At 35.9% G+C, this 18,083-nt stretch overlaps 3 protein-coding genes across 4 annotated transcripts in view; 1 reads left to right on the top strand and 2 right to left on the bottom strand.

The window, feature by feature from the left end:
* Nucleotides 1–724, top strand: part of LOC129807757 (chitin synthase chs-2) — a 56,695-nt gene extending 55,971 nt beyond the window's left edge. The window contains exon 13 of the mRNA XM_055857230.1: nt 6–724. Coding sequence (XP_055713205.1) covers nt 6–137 — 132 coding nt within the window. The 3' untranslated portion in view covers nt 138–724. The remainder of the gene's footprint in view (nt 1–5) is intronic.
* On the bottom strand, nt 357–18,073 carry LOC129807771 (transport and Golgi organization protein 11). 2 transcript variants are annotated; one of them, XM_055857254.1, is made up of 3 exons: nt 17,726–18,073; nt 17,368–17,644; nt 357–1,180 (listed from the first exon to the last, which is right to left on the bottom strand). In XM_055857254.1, the coding sequence occupies exons 1-3, from the start codon at nt 17,973–17,975 to the stop codon at nt 964–966; spliced, it is 744 nt and encodes a 247-aa protein (XP_055713229.1). In that variant the 5' UTR covers nt 17,976–18,073; the 3' UTR covers nt 357–963. The 2 variants fall into 2 exon arrangements, with proteins under 2 accessions (XP_055713229.1, XP_055713235.1); XM_055857260.1 differs by having other exon boundaries at nt 17,368–17,632.
* LOC129807785 (uncharacterized) lies at nt 4,590–6,067 on the bottom strand. Its single transcript, XM_055857270.1, has 2 exons — nt 6,024–6,067; nt 4,590–5,956 (listed from the first exon to the last, which is right to left on the bottom strand). The coding sequence occupies exon 2, from the start codon at nt 5,721–5,723 to the stop codon at nt 4,980–4,982; it is 744 nt and encodes a 247-aa protein (XP_055713245.1). The 5' UTR covers nt 5,724–5,956; nt 6,024–6,067; the 3' UTR covers nt 4,590–4,979.
* Nucleotides 18,074–18,083: the final 10 nt, after the last annotated feature.

Genomic DNA, 18,083 nt, shown 5'->3' with positions numbered 1-18,083 from the left:
TGCAGATTTATGGTACAACTACTGGACAGGTTAATCAAGCCTATGAGCCAGTAATCGACGAAGAGGATCGCAATTCACTACGTTTGACGCCACGAAATCAAGTTTCGTGGAGTAATAGCACTGATAGAAGACTTTAAGGAAAAAGAAAATCTGTAACAATATTCTCATGTATAGGTATTTTAATTAATTTGTAGAAATTATTTTGATTACTGTTGAAAATGATTGTGTTCTTCCTACAAGACACTGCCCCAATTGTATACACCCTCCAAATAAAAAAAAAAGAGAAACTGATTCAAATACTCTCCTCTAGGAATAATTTTTATACTCTTTTTTTTCTTTCAATCTCTGCCAACCGATTGGTTTGCATTTCAACCTTTATTCTCGTAATAATAATTTTTTTTATTATAAATTATTTTACACTTGATTTCTCTACTCAACTAAAAAAATGGAAATAATTTTATGCTATTCGCTTTTACAAGTTGGTAGTTTTTTTTGTTTGTTTCCGCTAAATTCTCAAATTGTAATTCATTTTTCCTCTGTTTTATTTTTTTCTTTTTGCAACTTGGAAAGAAAGAAAAGAAAATGTGATCAAGGATTTATTACTCATTTTGTATTACTTTTTTTATTATGTATAATTGTATTTATCACAAAGAAACAAATTCTTACTCATTAATTGTATATTAGAGAGATGCAATAAAAATGTTGATATTTGCCGAAAAAAAAATGAGGACTTTAATTTTTTTTTAATTCAGGGCGCCTGAGGAAACTTTTTCTTTTTTTTCTACAAACTACCTGCTTTGAAAAAAGAAAAAATAAAGATACACTTGCCGCATGAAATTCCTCCCAGAGTCTCCATATGAATGAGATTTTGGGCAATTCCTTTGGTGATCTCAGGGTAGGAGCATCCTGCTGAAGAATTCCAATGCCTTGCAGGGGTGAGTAATGGATGAGAATTTGCTCGGCTCAATTTCTATTGAGCCAGAGGAAAGCCTTAATGATAAAATATGCCAATCCAAGGCAATAGACAATCTTCTCCCGTTGCTCCCGCTGAATATTCTTCATCTCAATTGAGTACACCCGGCGGTTGAGCTTATTAATGTGACGCCTCAGCTGCACCACTTCCTCAGACGGTGTCATGCCCTCCATGAGTGATTGGCTCATCGGAGGTGTACTCTCCCGACTGCAATGGGATCAACATTTCAGATATCCACAAAAGATACGGCAAATCCACAGAAAGCAACAACAAAGCCATCATGATAAGGCACAAGCATACTCATACTAAACAGAAAAAAACGATTGGAGTATTCTGGGAGGCCTCCAATACCCCAAATTAGCATAATTCTTAGAAGGTTCACTGTGGTCAAAAGGCGGAAAAAAGGGGTCAATGTGGTCACACATCGCCACAGATGAGTGCAAGAATTCTTATCACAGTGTTTGTATTAGCTAAGATTTAATATCGCAAAGGCATTATAAATATGCTACTATGGAATGTAAATGACGCTGTATTTTTATCTTTTACTTTGCAAAGTCCAATTTCACTTTTAAGAAGTTGTCTTCGAATGAATAATTAACAGGATATGCAAATTTTTGCCATGCTTTAACCCTTTAACGACGAGACAGTTTTCGCGGACAGAAAATCAACAATAAAAATGAAACTGTTAGACATAATAATAAATCTTACATGTAACCTTGGAAAGTCCAACAGAGTCTGATTCGGTGTATTTTGTGCTTCTATGAACGATAGGGACAAAAATAGCCCACAAATTTAAATATTTTTTCTGACAATACCAATGAATAATATTTTTCGCTTTAATGAAAAATATTACGTATGAGTATTGTAGCTTTTATTGCCAAAGGGGTTTTGCTTAACTCTTTCGCGTCATTAGGGTCATATATGACCCGGGGAAAAATCAATTTTTTGACTATTTACATTAATTGAAATCTATCGGTTTGTGCACGACATCATAATAGAAGGATGTAAGATTCTTGGCTAATTTTCTCACGACTCCAGATATTCAGGAAAAGAAAATATTTGAGATCAAAAATCCCGAATTTCGAACTTTGTGAAATAACTTTTTCAAAATTTTTTATATTCATTTATTTTTTTCAGCAAAAAGTTCTTTAGAAACACAAAATAGAATATCCAAAGATTGTATATTGCATATTTCGATATAATAAACTACTCTCAATTTTCCAGAAAAGCGCGTAGAATTTTTCGGGTCATATATGACCCTATTGTCCCCAAGGGTAACAGTGTTTTCGTCCCAAACCTATAGCGAAATGTAGTTGGGACATTGTTTTTCTTTGTGAAATGCAGGTGGGACATCTTGGTCCTGGACATTTCATCTTATTTCTGATGAATTATAACATATTTTACAATATTTTAGAGTATTCTGCAAGCGTCTCATATTGTGCAATTGTATTGTGTGTGAATAAATATGTGGATAAGTTTATTTTTGACAAATACCATTCAAAATATTGTGACAGTGACTGTTCAAGGGATTACCAGGAAGATACCTTGAATAATAATAATAATAATAATAATAATAATATTTATTGCATCACAACAATAGGGTCATCCCTTTTACAGTTGTGAGAAAAAAAAAGAAAAAGTAAAAAAGGACTTTAAAAAGAAAGAAACAAAAAAAATTACAAGAAACCGTGAAAAGAAGAAAAAAAAAGAATAGAAAAAAGAAAGAAAAATAAGCAAAGTCAATTACTCTCAGGTCCAGACTGAAAATGCAGCCGAATAGTATCCGCAGAAGTGCGTTTGTCAGCCGGAATGGAGTTAAAGAGTACCGACAAAGGAGTTAAAGATCCGACAGGTACCCAGGACGTTCAGAAAGCAACAAGTTGAACAAAAAGAGCACTGCTCGCTCTCATGTTCAGAAGAGAAGGTAAATCACAGCCAATAAATACATTTCTATATGGGGTAATGTGGTCTCGTCGGTTTAAGCCGCAGATATACCTGACACAATTATTAAAGGCAACGCTTAGGCGAAGAATTGTGTCACTATCCGCCGCAAAGAAGAGCTCTGCACCATAATTAAAGAAAGGAAGAAGAAGCGCTCGCGCGAGGATCAAGCGAGTGTCATAGGGTGTGATGTCCCGGAATCGTCAGAGAGTATATAGAGAATAGTTGACCTTACGGCAAATAGACGTAGCATGATCAGACCAGGAGAGAGTTGTATTAAATATAATACCAAGGTTTTTGACCTGATCAACGAAAGGCATAATTTCACCGTGAAGGTACAGAGGATGTGAAGTCAAAGTAATTGCTTTTTTGGCGATGATGATGGCTTGAGACTTTTTGGGATTCAAAATTAATCCATTTGAAGATGCCCAGTTCTCAATACTGGAAAGATTAGAGTTCATGAGATTGAAGGCATGAAGAGGATTAGAAGGATCTCCTTCAACATCCTTGAACACCAGGAGTACAGTGTTCATCAAAATAGTCCAGTTTGCCATGGTTTTGACCAAATTAATAACTTCAAGCAAAAAAAAAAAACTCTTAAAAAACCCGTGATATAGATTTTAAAAATGGTATGTACACTTCCCTTGAGGACAATAGGGTCATATATGACCCGGGGTTTTTCCGAATTTTCACCCAATGGGAATTTTTTTCCTCTCTGTACTATTATATTTGATCATAAAGCATTAGGAAAAACTCAATTTTACATGAATTCATCTGCTGAATAAAAGTGGGACGCGAAAGAGTTAAAAAAAATTTGGAAGTATAAAAAATAAATAAAATCAATTATGAATTTGAGAATTTAAAAATTCGCCATTTTTGAGCTTAAATATTTACTAGGGTATATATATTTATTTATTTATTTATGGGTAAGTGGAGTAGTTTGAAATTGGATTTTTTTTTCTTATTTTAGCTGAGATTCTTTACAATTTCAGCTTTTGTGGTCACACGTGAAGTCCGACCTCGTCAGATCGGGCCTAAATTTTGGATTTACACGTTTTGACACTCATAGATCACAAAAATATCGTATGCGCCAAAAATCGATTGTCATGGACGTCCCGTCCGTCCGTAGTATAACCAGTTCTGGAGAGAGAACGGAAAAAGATATCGACAAGCTGTTTCGATCAATACCGAACTTAAGGTTCCCCGACCCCCCTGACCCGAGCTAGAAGGAGTCAAAAATTGAATTTTTGAATGGCGATATCTCCGGTTCTAATTATCGGAATTCGAAAAATTTGTCGAAAAACCATTCTAACTAGCACCCCAATTCATCCGATTTAATCGAAAAATCGATTTTCGATCTCGAATATTTCGAAAACTAGACAATGCTTTTTCTTTAAATTTTAGTATGTTGTAGCTGAGGTCATTCTAACACCCCAATTCATCCGATTTAATCGAAAAATCGATTTTCGATTATTTGATCTCGAATATTTCGAAAACTAGACAATGCTTTTTCTTTAAATTTTAGTATGTTGTAGGTGAGGTCAAGACCTTTCCAACGGTAGGTCGCACTCCTTCCTCGATGTTCCCTGACCCGAGCTATAACAAAAAATGTCTGAACCGGACTGCATTTTTTGGTATTTCTGAAGCGATTATGATAAAATTTTAGTATATGTATTATATCTGAGATCAAGATCTTTCTAACGATGGGTCCCATCCGTCTCTACACCAACCCACTGTACCCCGACAATCTACATATTCAAATCCTTGCACCACACTACGTACGTACTCAAGACTCTGCGGGGTGTGCGAGTCAACTGCTCTCGGCCACTAAAAGAGCTCGCGGGTGCGAGTGAGAATTTCAAAAATTGGCCCTCTGATTAGCGTTCTTACCAACGGTTCCACGAGATTATTTTAGTAACTTTCCAAATTTTGCAAATCCACAATAAATTTTAGTAAACTCATGTTTATTTGTAATTCATTGTACATCCCAAAGAAACGTAATCATAAATAACTTCAAATGTTATGAAAGAGGGAAAGAGAATAAAAATCCTTTGCCAGAAACAAGTTAAAGGTAGTAGAAAGATTTCCTATATCCTCCAATATATGATCCAATGAAATCATCCGGACATACACCACAGATGACGTTATTATGGGCGGCTATCTCTTTGGGAAGAGTCCAGAGGTTATCATGTACCAGACGTACATACGCATCAACGGAAGAGAACTTGTCGGTTGCAGCTGTGATATGCACAATATCACTCCCAATTCCTCGACTAAGGGCAAGGATTGGCTTATCTTTTACATCACAAGGCGACGGAAAGTCTCTCATCATATAGTGGTTTTTCAAATTATAGTGAATACGCAGCCAGGCATCTAAGACCGCCGGCTCCACTGTCCACCAGTCTTGGGCTGGGGACGCACGGGATGGAGGTACAGGCTGAAGTGTTATGCCATTGCTTGGAATGATGTACTGACCAATCAGGGTTAACATGTCACCAAGAGGTGCAGGGATCGGCACTGGCACAATGTTTGAAATTCTGATGTAATGATCAGGACGCACGTAGTAAGTATATTCGTATATATCTTGGAGTCTCTTAAGTAGAAGAGTTCGCCACATGCGAGTATAATCCTCAACAGTTATGCCCAGATCATTTCCTGACACCACTTGAAGAATATTGTACACCCGAATGGGGAGGATCTCATAGCGATCAGGATCTACAATAATTTTTATCTCGTATCCATCTGGGTACACTCCGCTAAAATTAGGTAAACGGGGAGAACTCATAGATGGGACTGAAAGCTGACTCATCTTGGTGTCTTGGTCTTAACGGCTTTTTCTTTTCTTTAAACTTTGCAGGGCACCGGACGCGGACACCTCTTGAGACCCACACCACTCAAACGTCTTGGTGAACCTCTGTTTGTTCAGCTTTAGATATCTTGCTTCCCGTGCCTTCGCTCTATCGCTTTTACTGCCCAGAGATTTTTCGGATTTTCGTAAGACTTTCTTTTGATTTTCCGCTAACCACGAATTACTTCTGATTTCTTGAGTAGAATATACAAAGGGTAGTACCAACTTATTGATAAAATATCCTTACTTCAAAATAATTACCTTTAAAACACGAAACTTTCAAGAAAAACTTTCATGAGTGCCACATTCTCTTTAGTGGGTAAAGCGCCTCTAGCGTCTAATGACCTCCACCAATGAAATTCGTATACAGTAGAGTCTCGCTATAGTCCATATTTGGTTTCAAATTTGACACTTGGGTCGCACTATAGTCCATGTAATTTTTTAAAATTATCAACGATTTTTAGTATTGAAATTCTCGACGGCTTCCACTTTCTTTGCGATTGTGGTACTTGTCCTTGCTCTCTTCATTCTGGATCACAATTATCACAACTACTTAATAAAGTTTGCCAAAAATATTAAAATAATTATGCATGTCGCATACTAAAAACATAACCTAACTTAAAATCAGTGTTTTGAAATCAACGGTCGATAAATTGTGGACTATAGAGCGATGGCCTATAGCGAGACTCTACTGTATTTAGGTGAGATTCTTATGCCCAGCGCACAATAACTTTTGTTTAGTAAACATATTTTTGACTTTTCAATGAGTGAGTGAAATCTAGATCTAGTCATCTCGCTCATTCTCATGGGAAATTTGAAAATATGTTTACAAACAAAAGTTATTGTGCGTAGGGCATTAATAATCTCACCTATACTATAATCCCAAAATTTCATGTCGTCCGATCGAGCTCAAACTTTGCCAAAATGTGTTTTGACACTTCCTGATCACGAATACAAGTCTCGCCATAGTCCATATTTGGTTCCAGATTTGACACTTGGGTCGCACGTCCATGCCATTTTTTAAAATTATCAACGACTTTTAGTATTGAAATTGCTCGACGGCTTCCACTTTCTTTGTGATTGTAGTACTTGTCCGCGCTCTCTTCATTATGCATCACAATTATCACAACTACTCAATAAATTTTGCCAAAAATATTAAAATAATTATGACAACATTTCATGTCGCGTAGTAAAAACATAACCTAACTTAAAATCAGTGTTTTGAAATCAACGGTCGATAAATCGTGGACTATAGAGCGATGGCCTATAGCGGAACTTTACTGTATATGGGTGGCTAAAAACCGTTTCCGTCCGTCTGTCCGTCCGGCCTTTGGAGCTTAATAGCTCCTAAACTTAAAGAGATATCGACTTGCGGTTTTCGGCAAAGGTTTATATCGGGTGAAAATTGCAACTTGGTGCATTGACCCCCCACCCTCCACCCTTCCTTCCGCCATTTTGAATCCCCCGCTTTTTTTGTTTTCTCAATAGCTCCGCCCCTATGGGATCGATCGGGCTTAAATTTTAGAATGTTATAGCTGGGTCTCAGGGGGTCTCAGGCCTTTCGATCAATACCAAACTTAAGGTCCCCTGGCCCTCATGACCCAAGCTTATAAGGGTCCAAAAAAATGTCTTAAAATGGCCATAACTCCTATTCTAACTGTCCGAATTTAAAAAGTGAGGGCGTTTTGGAAAGCTCTCGTGAAATGCCACTTCTCCTTCCAACATCGCAAGTTCATTAAACTACGTTTAGGGGCGCTATTTTTAAAAAGAAGATTTTTCAATTTTCTAAGTTAAATAACCCAGCAACGATAGAATTACCTGTTCGATTTTTCGCGACGGTGGCGGCCTCCCAAATGTTCAGAAAGTGGTAGCCATCAAAGAGAACTATTGCTTCAACCGCGTTCGCTTTTTCCCAGCCCGTAAGGATTTACATTGGACCGAACCCTGTTCCGAACGCGTTTGCTGAATGGTGTTCAAACAGGGAAATTTCGTTGCTGGGAACTCAAAAATTCTATTGTGCATCGGGCTGAAATTTCAGTATTTATAGTAGCCACAGATTATACCTACACAGTAAAAAAATTTACAACCACTACGATTGGTAATTTTTGCACGAGCGCTATGGTTGTAAATTTTGTGTATTGGAAATGTTGTGTATTGGCAAAGTTGTGTATTTTCAATTTTATAAAATGGCTTCCTGTCTATAATTTTGATTGTAGAGCAATTTTGTTCGGTTTATTTGTATTATCTGTGATATGTCTCGGTATTAAACTAAGAAAAAAAAGAAAAAAAGAATTAAAAAAAGGAAAAAAAATAAGAGAGAGTCTGAGACTTGAACCCATAATCTTTGCGTTGATGGTCTCGTGTTTTCTGCCTGCACTACCGACTTGCTTACTTCTCTTCAGCAAATGGCCAAGAGTTGCATCGTCAATTTTTCTAATTTACATGATGCTTCCTCTGTTTTCTGTTATTACATAATTATTCCTAATTTTTCACGACTGAGGCACATTTTAAGAATCCAATGAATGATTCCAGAAGACAATTAGGCAGTTAAAAATGCAAAATTTATCTGAAATCTTAGAAAAATTGCAATAGTAAACCATGGAATTTTGACAGTTCTCACACAAATTTTCCAATACACAAATTTCCTTACACAATACATAATTTTACTAGCATTATGTTAGTATCGTACCACCACTATGATAGTAATTTTACAATTTACAACCATATTGCTTGTGAATTTACACAACTTTTCAAATACACAACTTTATTTCTCACACAATTTTTTACTGTGTATCAAACAAAAAAATACTTAAGTCGATCCATAACCCCTGACCAGAGCTATGAGGGGTCAAATTTCGAAAATTGACCGGCTCCTATCTCCGATTCTAATTAACATTTTGAGCTAAATTTTGGGTTTTTGGTTTCGTCTCAATAAATGAGCACTTTCAGATGGAAGTTCAAAAAGTCACCACAGGTGGCGCTGCGATAGCGTCAAAATTCATCAAAATTCAAACTCATTTTTCTCAAAAACGGCATTTTGCAAGTTAATCAAATTTTAGAGTGTTGTAGTCCAGTCTAGGACGTTTCCAAAAAGTGGCGTAAGTGCGAAGATATGAGTGGTCAAAGTTCACAAAATTCAAAAAATCATATCTCCGGTTTTATTCGACCGATTGCTTCTATATGACTTTTTTTAATTAGTTGCTGTCACTACTTTTTTTAGTGTTTTAAGGACACGTTGAGAATTACGGAAAACAGTCGAGATAGAAACCAATACAAAGAACAGTCTATCTATAATGCAGATAGATTTGAGAACAAAAAAAAGTGCTAATATGTTCAGGAGAAAGTTTTTCCCTTTTTCATTGGAATAGCACCATAAGTCCTTATCTAACAATAAACACTCTTAAGATTTAAGATGAATAGACACCGCTCCGAGAGTCATTTATAAAAATGTCAATTCAAAAGTCAATGGGGGGCTTAACCGTTCGGAAGAACTATAGGAGGAAGTCGGACACTTTTGAATTGGGGGTATCTAAAAATGAACTTTTTAGCTGAGATTCGTTACAATCTCAGCTTTTGTGGTCCGATGTCAACGGCCTCAAAATGTGCATGTACACGTTTTTGACTCTCATATATCACGAATATCATACCCGCCAAAAAAATGATTTTTGCGGACGTCCGGCCGGCCGATTCTACGTAGTACAAACGCTTCTGGCGAGAGAACAGAAAGAGATATCGACAAGCGGTTTTCGGCAAAGGTTAAATATCGGGTGGACGACATCCGATGGTGATATCAGATCCATCCCCCACCCCCCTTTCCGTCATTTTGGAATACCACCAAATTTTGTTTTCTTATTAGCTCAGCCCCTATCGGGCTCAAATTTTAGTATGTTATAGCTGTACCTGAGCTTTCGATTAAAAAAAAAATAAGCCGCCCCGACCCCCCTGACTATTTAAATTATTTAAAATAGAAAATGACCAGTGATAAGTCGAGATAAGCCTACGGTAGCTGAGATTTTTACAGGTGACCTCGAAATGCGTGCAACTCGGGGTGCTTGCAACTCGGAATGCGTGAAAATTCGATTGTGAATTGAATTTTGGGGGTAAAGAATCGCGTCGAGCCAATTTTATCCATTTCGACTGACAAGGACAGTTTACTCGACGCGATTCTTTATGGCTCTGGCACACCTTTGAGATCAGGAAAATTTCATAAAGTCGAAATTTGAATCCCTTTCTTTCTCAAGTGTTTTGCATATGACTATCTCATTCTTTTGCATACCAAATTCAATTGAGCTAAATTGAATTTGGAGTGATGTTTAAAAGAAGAAGAAGAGTGCGAGAGAATGAGATAGACATCTGCAAAGCATGTGAGAAAGAAAAGGATTCGAATTTCGACTTCGTGAAATTTTTCTGATCTAAAAGGTGTACCGGAGCCATTATCCCCAAAATTCAACTCACAATCGAATTTTCACGCATTCCGAGTTGCAAGCACCCCGAGTTGCAGGCATTTCGAGGTCACCTGTAAAAAATCTCAGCTACCATAAGCTTATCTGGGCTTATCACTGGTTTTGTCCTACATATTTTTAAAAGGAATTAAGGCTTGTGATAATGTAATTTAGTTTCACAGTAGGTTCGTAAACCTCAATAACATTGCGGTAAGGTCTACTTCCGTTTCAAAGTGGGAAAAAAGAGCCCATGTTCAAAGCTACCTCAATTCAAAAATGCCCCACTTTCCCTAGTTCTAACAAAAATAGAATTAGTAAAAATTAATAAAAAAAAAATTGTTAATCTACAAAAAATATTAAATTCACATTTTTGTAATTTATTGTAAATTCCAAAAAAACATCAACGTAAACAACTTCAAAAGTTTATAGGAGAAAAATATTTCATTGCCAGGAGCGACTCAATTGTTGTAGCGCAATGTCGCAGGTTTCGTATATCCAGCAATATACGCGTCAATCAAGTTAGCCTGATAAACACCAACATTATTATGAGCGCCTATCTCTTCGGGAAGAGTCCAAAGGTCATCATGAACAAGACGTATATACGCATCGACGGGAGTAAACTTATTGGTCGCAGCTTGGATCTGCAAAAAACCATTCTCCGTGACGACTCGATTGAGAGCAAGGATGGGCTTATCTTCGATATCATTGGGTGATGGGAACTCCCTCATCATGTAGCGGTATTCCATGTCACTGTGAATATTCATCCAGGCTTCCAAAACTTCCGGGGCCGGGTTCACTGTCCACCAGTCTTGGGTTGGGGACTTACGGGATGGAGGTACAGGTTTCAGTGTTACGCCGTTGCCTGGAATTGTGTACTGACCAAGCAGAGTTAGCATGTCACCAAGAGGAGCAGGGACCAGTACAGTGCGAGACATCCTTATATAATGATCAGGACATACATTGCAAGTACGTCTGGATATATCCTGAAGTCTCATGAGTAGAAGAGTTCGCCACATGCGAGTATAATCATCAACAGTTATGCCCAGCTTAGTTATTGACAAGTGTTGAAGCATATTGTACACCCGAATGGGGAGGATCTCATAGAGATCAGGATCTACAATAATTTTTATATTATATCCATCTGGATCGGCTTGACCGATATTTGTTAAACCGGAATCACTCAAAGATGGAATGGAAAGCTGGCTCATTTTTGTTTTCTTGGTGCGATCCTTAATTTATCACGCTTGGAGATACCTTGCACAGATAGTCTAGCTCTAACGTTTAGCAATATCGCTCTCTTTCGCTTTTACCCTTGCGGATCTTTCGATTTTTTATAGCTTGGAATTAACCACTAAAGCCCAACTAACTTCTTATTTCTGAAGTAAAATATACAGGAAAACAGTACCATCTAAATCTAAAATTACCTTCGCGAGATTATGCACTTCCTAGAAAAAGTGTTCACTCTCTTTAGTGACTACAACGCCTCTAGCGTCTAAAATGTGAATCTAATTCGAATTTCGAATTTACATCTAAAAAAAACTAATACAGACGAGGGGTTACTTTTACTCCGGTTACTCACTTTTACATCGTAGAAACAGAAACACAATTTATTATAAACCAAATGTTTCTAGATACCATCAAGAAATAGTTCTAGAAACGTGGAACTAAATTTAATGCGGATATTACATCCGAAAAATGCTAAAATAACATTTCTATAATTAATGTTCATTTCACCCCTACGATCCCTGCGATAGTGATTCGAAATCGGTGTAAATTTACCTTTTTTTAGATGTACCGTCGTTGCGGGTGACTTTGCACTCGGGGGGTGACTTTGCACTCTGCTGTCCGTAAGACTTTAATAAATTCTAGCATTTATTGATGGTCTTCGCAGATCCGGTCTACCATGTCAAAGTATATAGGGATATGTTATGTACCAAGTAAGGTACAATGATCCCTAAAAGGATTCTTGTAGTTTCAGTAATAGTCAATGAAATGCTAATATAGGTATTTTGTCAAAAAACGGCTCCGTGAAAAGTTATCTGAAGGTGTAATTCCAAAATCGGTTTCAGAGTAGTAAATTGCCCAAATCCAATCTAAATTTATCTGGCTAGAATAATCCACTTTGATTTTGTTGATTATTTTTATTAAAATATTTTTGTTTCTCTATTATCTTCCTAAGAACGCATGATTTATGTTATAAAATTGCATATAATGGTCTTTCTAAAGCTTTTTTATAGAAGTATTTGGCTAAAAATTATCCAATTTTGTGGGAATTTAATATAAAATGACCGAGATATACAAGATGGTATGGTCGCCATCTTCATTTGACATTTCTGTCCGCCATTTTGAATAACTGTCAAAACAAAAATCTCATCCGATTGAGCTGAAATTTTAGTATGTTCTAGCTGATGTCAAGGCCTTTTCAGAACATATATAAAATCCGACCTAGGTCAAGTGATTGTCTGGATATAGGGGCTTCAAGTTTAAAATTTTGACATTTTCATGAATACAGAATTACAGGGAGCTTCTTTTATCAAAACCATCACAAAAAAGACAGCGCTATCGTTAGGCGATAAGATCTAACAAACAAACAAAAAGAAAAGTAATGTTTTTGTTTATAAAAGTGCATTATTTGAGAATCTTTTTCATCTTTTCGCAAAGATGAAAAATAAAAAATTAATTAAATGCGCTTTTCGTTTATTTTTTTTTCAATTATGTTAGAGTAAATAAATATATAAAATAAAAGTCCCAACCATTTTTAATAGTTACTGAGGCATTTCGTTTAGGTTTCAAATATTGAAGATTAAAAAATAAAGACCGCCAAAATATGAGTATTACAAAATTTAAAACTTTGAGCCTCTGTATCTAGGTAAATACTTAACGTAGACTGGAACATAGATACGTTTTGAAAAGGTCTTGACATCAGCTACAACATACTAAAATTTCAACCCAATCGGACTAGTTTTAGGGTTTGACAGTTATTCAAAATGGCAGACAGAAACGTCAAATCAAGATGGCGACCACGTCATCTTATAGATCTCGTGCATCTTACCCTTAGATGTGAAGATCTTCATTGTCGTTTATTATCAGAAATTGTTGATTTTTTAGTATTTATTAAAAAGTGCAAAGTCACCCGCACCTTATCCCCAGTGCAAGCCTTTTTTCTTGATTTTTTTAAACATAGTAAAATTTTATAAAATTAATGTTAGTGGCACAAAATCCATTCATTAACAACTGAATACAAATAATTTTACCCATTAACTCCCCTCCCTTCACTTTAACTGTCCACTTTTAGAGGGTAAAGTTGAAAAATAGCGAAAAAACGTGCAAAGTCACCCGCAACGACGGTACTTATGTTTATTCCAATGAAAAATGTACATTGTTTTAGTATTTTACTATTCTCAAGTGCTTCTGCGGCTTTTGTTTGGGTTGATTCCTGTCTCGACTGTTTCCCCTGTTCTCTCCGTGTTCTAAAACCACCAAATAATTGTGACAAGGACAGGAATCCACAAGAATTCAATTTTCTGTATAATCATTTTAGAACACGACTGTTCTCAAGTGCTTCTGCATAATCAATTTTTTTTATATTGATTCCTGTCAGAACTGTTTGGTGGTTTGGAACATAACGATTACTTGTTAGTATTAACAAGAAAATTTCATATATCTTCTTACACCTAAAAACATCTAAAGGTGTAAACCGTGATTACAAAAACAATTTATTGTAATCCCTTTTTTCTCAGTAAAGTAACACGGAGAATTTCTAGAAACCCAAGAATAATTTTAGTGTACTAACCTGTACTACAAATATGTCTGTATTAATAGCGGAAACAGAATAAAAAATGTATCTAGGAATACAGAAACATATTCGAGAATTGCACAATCAAATCACACAGGAATATTTAGCGTTTATCGAAATACAGAAATATTTCTACAAGGATATTTTTCATTCCCGGAATCATATTTAAAATAAAAAAACATGAAAACGCTTCTAAAATCATTGATACATTCCTAGAAATGCAGAAAAGTTCTTTCATATGGATTCAATTTTAAGAAACGAGGAAACGTTTCTAGAAGCGAAACATTGCACTAAAAAGGAAAACGAATACATATTTTTAGAAACATAAACACGTTTCTAGAAAATGCGTAATCGCATGTTAAAAATACCAAAATGTTTTGTAATTTTTAAAATAACAGACACTTGAAAAATATATGTTCATATTGAAGCAAATTCCCCACTCTTGTAGCAAAGATTCTTCAATATGGACATAAATTTCTGTAGTGCAGAGGTGTGCAAGAATCGTTTGAAACCGAAAAAACGTCAAATAAAGCTTGTTCATCAATGGTCAAAACGCTACCTGAGCAAAATTATTTTGACGTTTATTCGGTTTCAACGGTTCTTGCACACCTCTGCTCTAGTGTGTACCGACCATTATTATAGAAACACGGAATCGTATCCATAAAACGAAAATAATTCTAGATACCCATCAACGCATTCAAGTATCAAAATCTTTATCACGTCAGAAATAAAAGCGAAGTTCTAAGGTTTCTGTAGAATTAACATGTCAATACTTTTCTCTGTTTCGGTCTCTACACACTAGAGAAATTTATGTTCATATTGAAGCAAATTCCATACGATTGTATGGGAGAAACTCTTCAATATGGACATAAATTTCTCTATTGTGTAGAAGTAACGCTATGAATAAGGTAGTTAATCAATTTACTTCCTTTTGGATCAAATAGAAAACTTTGTAATAAATTAGAATTGACAGAAAAAATGTTTAATCAAATCCTAGGTCAGATGTTAAAGTCAATTGCCAAGTTCAAAGACCATGAAATTTTAGAAAAAACTGCATTTTCAATTCAAAGATTTCTGAAACTCCTTAAAAATATTTTTCTAACTTATAAAATCGATAGGGTGGAATCACCAGTTCTCGCCAGTGCCCCACTTCTCGCCACTTACATTGAAATCGCTATTTTTCGCAATTTATGAAATAAATGAGTCGCAATTTTTTTTGTATTGTTTCTGCTTCTACGCATAGAATCGAAAAATAATAATTATTCGTTTTGGATTCACGATTTTGATCACTTTTTAGAGCAATATTTTAAGCAAGTGCATCGAATCCAACATCTCTTACCAAATGTACTAAGTGTCGTCAAATTTTCATCAGGCCAAAAATACCTATTTGGGTAAATAATTTGTCTATTGAATATTTAATTGCACTTGTGGAATACATAAAATTTGTATTTAGTCAATTAATATTTCATTTTATATTATTTTTGTATAAAAATGAGGCATGGCGAGAAGTGGTAATATTCTGGGAATTGATTTTACCACCTGTCGCCATATCTGTTCAATAGGCGACGCTAACTTCTCTCTCTCTCTCTCTTCTTTTTATGTTTTGGCTGTCAGACTCAATCAGGTCCAATATAGCCATTTCGCTCACTCTTATTTACATACGAGTTCCATCTGTTTTTCTTTTTTTTCCCATATGTTTGTTCCTCTCATCTCTCCTTATCATTTTTCTTTTTGCTCCATCACAAATCCTTTTTTGCTCCCTTATCTGTTATCATACTTCCTTCTTGATATTTTTGCGTTCAGTTTGTAGCTTTCAAGGACGGTGAAAAACTGTTTTCCAATTATTCACCGGACGCGCTTCGATCAAGGATCGAACCGAGGGCCTCTGCGTCACAAAGCCAACACTTTGCCTATTGAGCTACCGAGACCCCTGACGCTAACTTCACTTCGTACATTTTCAGTTGTCAAATCTGCATTGTTTACTTTCTGCAAAAGCCCCATAGTTTGATTTCTCAAATAAAAGTGAAGGAAAATCATTTAAAGAGAGTAATAATAAAGTGATCACAAGGAAAGAGAAATGGTGAATGTATTCTTTTCATAGCATTGCCTAAAATAACCGAGTGTGGTTCTTTTCAAGTGGGTGGCGAGAAGTGGTTACAAATTTTACAAAACTGGCGAAAAGTGGTAAAAAGTGGCGACGAAATGGTTATTTTTGCATTATTAATAAAAATCAGTTTTTTAAGTAGTCCAGCGTTATGTTCTAGGATTATTGTTTTCACGTATCTAGAGCCAATACATCTAAGTAACTTTGTGTCAAATTTGACTTATCTTGTAACAAGGATTCAAAAGTTATGATTAAATTAATTTAATTTTTTCCTAAACATGGCGATAGCCGGTTATTCCACCCTACACTTTAATTATGCGAAGCAAACTGAGGTATTTTATAATATTCCCTAAATTATTTTTTTTCTTTTTTCCAAGCCAGAGAGTTACTCATCATTATTTATACTGAAAAAGTTTTCTGAATTTTCGTGTTTCGTGAACCAATTTTCGGTTTCTTGAGTTTCACGAATAAAATTTTCGGTTTTCGTAAACAATTCGTATAGGTTTCTCGTATTTCGCAAAGCAATTTCCTGTTTTTCGAGTTTCACAAAGTATGTAATTTTTGGTTTCTCGTGTTTAACGAAACAATTTTCGAGTTTCTTGAAATTTTTTTGGGTTTCTTTAGAATTTCGCGTAAAACAATTTTTGGATATCTTGTGTTTCACGAAAATTTATCTTGTTTCTCTGGTAATTGACAAGGTTTTCTTCCTATGAGATGCCCCTTGATAAAAGCTATGTGATTTTTTTTTAATAATGTAGTTTTTTTTTAGCAATTATATAAAAGGACATAAACTTAATTTGCTTTCCGAATTTCTTGTCGGCCTTAAAGGAATAGGTCGTATATGAGCTTTTTTTCTCAAATTTGAAAAAATGCCCAACTTTCAAATATTCTTCTTAGTTTTTTAAAAGAATTTTTTAACACAGAATAATATTTTAAATAAAACTTGAATTTTTATCACATTAGTCTAATAAAATTTGCTTAATATGCCCTTTGCATCTATCTAGTAAAATCCTGTTTTATATTTTTGCAAAGTAAATAAAAATATTCAAATGACTTTTTTTTAATGAATGAAACTATCTCTTCGCTTGAAAGAAATCTTGAAAAGCAGCTCATAATTCCAAAGAATAATCAAACTGGTGTTAGTATTCTTGCACGCATCTGTGAGTTAGCGGATTTTAAGTCACAAATTGCAAATGAATTGTGAGAATTATTTTTGTCGCGAGGGGTTCAAGGAACTCCATGGAATCTCTGTCTCTCTCCTACCTGTGACTTATGACGAGTTCAGCTGCATGACTGGAGTACTTGGGATGCCTTGCAGATGCTCTATTTCCGTCCCCATGAGCCTCGGTGCTGCCAAAATCTTCATCAACATCTTGCCGCGGAGAATCATCAGCCTCTGAGGCTGTGGGGAAATAGTGTTCGGCCAGGGAAATGGTTCTCGGTGGGGTTGACACTCGCACCTGTCCCGTGTCCCCCTTGGACATAATGGAATTCTCCAGGAGAATCTCACGCGGTGCTGAGCGTGTTCCTGAACCGAGAACTGTGTGATTAGTAAGAGAGCCATATTTGTACACAAAAGAGCATGGGGGTTAGTCACAAGCACAAATGAAGGATAACTTACCATGATGCTGCTCCTGACCAATCACCACAATCCGATCCGGCACAGTCATATCAATTTTCTCTGAGTAATTCCATGAATTGAGATTTGCACTTCCTGGGAGAATGTCTCGTTCATCGAAATATTCTCCCGTAGCTTTGATACTTTTGGGCACACGCATTTGTTCACTGATATCCTGAGTAAAATTTACATTCTGAAATACGGGATCTTCTTCGTAGTTGTTGAAACGCGGTGGACTACTTGAGCGAGCCATTCTTACACAATATAACCACGGAAAACCTGCAATATTTATGTAATTTCTGCCTCTTTTGCACTCCTTGACACTCAAATGTACTAAAACATGACTCTTCTTGTACTAAAA

This window comes from Phlebotomus papatasi, chromosome 1 (assembly GCF_024763615.1).
Source record: "Phlebotomus papatasi isolate M1 chromosome 1, Ppap_2.1, whole genome shotgun sequence".
In the NCBI taxonomy this organism is placed as follows: domain Eukaryota; kingdom Metazoa; phylum Arthropoda; class Insecta; order Diptera; family Psychodidae; genus Phlebotomus; species Phlebotomus papatasi.
Note: the sequence above shows the minus strand (reverse complement) of the source record. Positions and strands in the feature narration are given on the sequence as shown.

Coding starts and splice junctions, on each gene's coding strand:
- LOC129807785 (XM_055857270.1), bottom strand. CDS start 5,723: ATGAGTCAGCTTTCAGTCCCATCTATGAGTTCTCCCCGTTTACCTAAT.
- LOC129807771 (XM_055857254.1), bottom strand. CDS start 17,975: ATGGCTCGCTCAAGTAGTCCACCGCGTTTCAACAACTACGAAGAAGAT. Junction 17,645..17,725: donor TGGTCAGGAGCAGCATCATG/GTAAGTTATCCT, acceptor CTAATCACACAG/TTCTCGGTTCAGGAACACGC. Junction 1,181..17,367: donor GAACTCGTCATAAGTCACAG/GTAGGAGAGAGA, acceptor ATCCCATTGCAG/TCGGGAGAGTACACCTCCGA.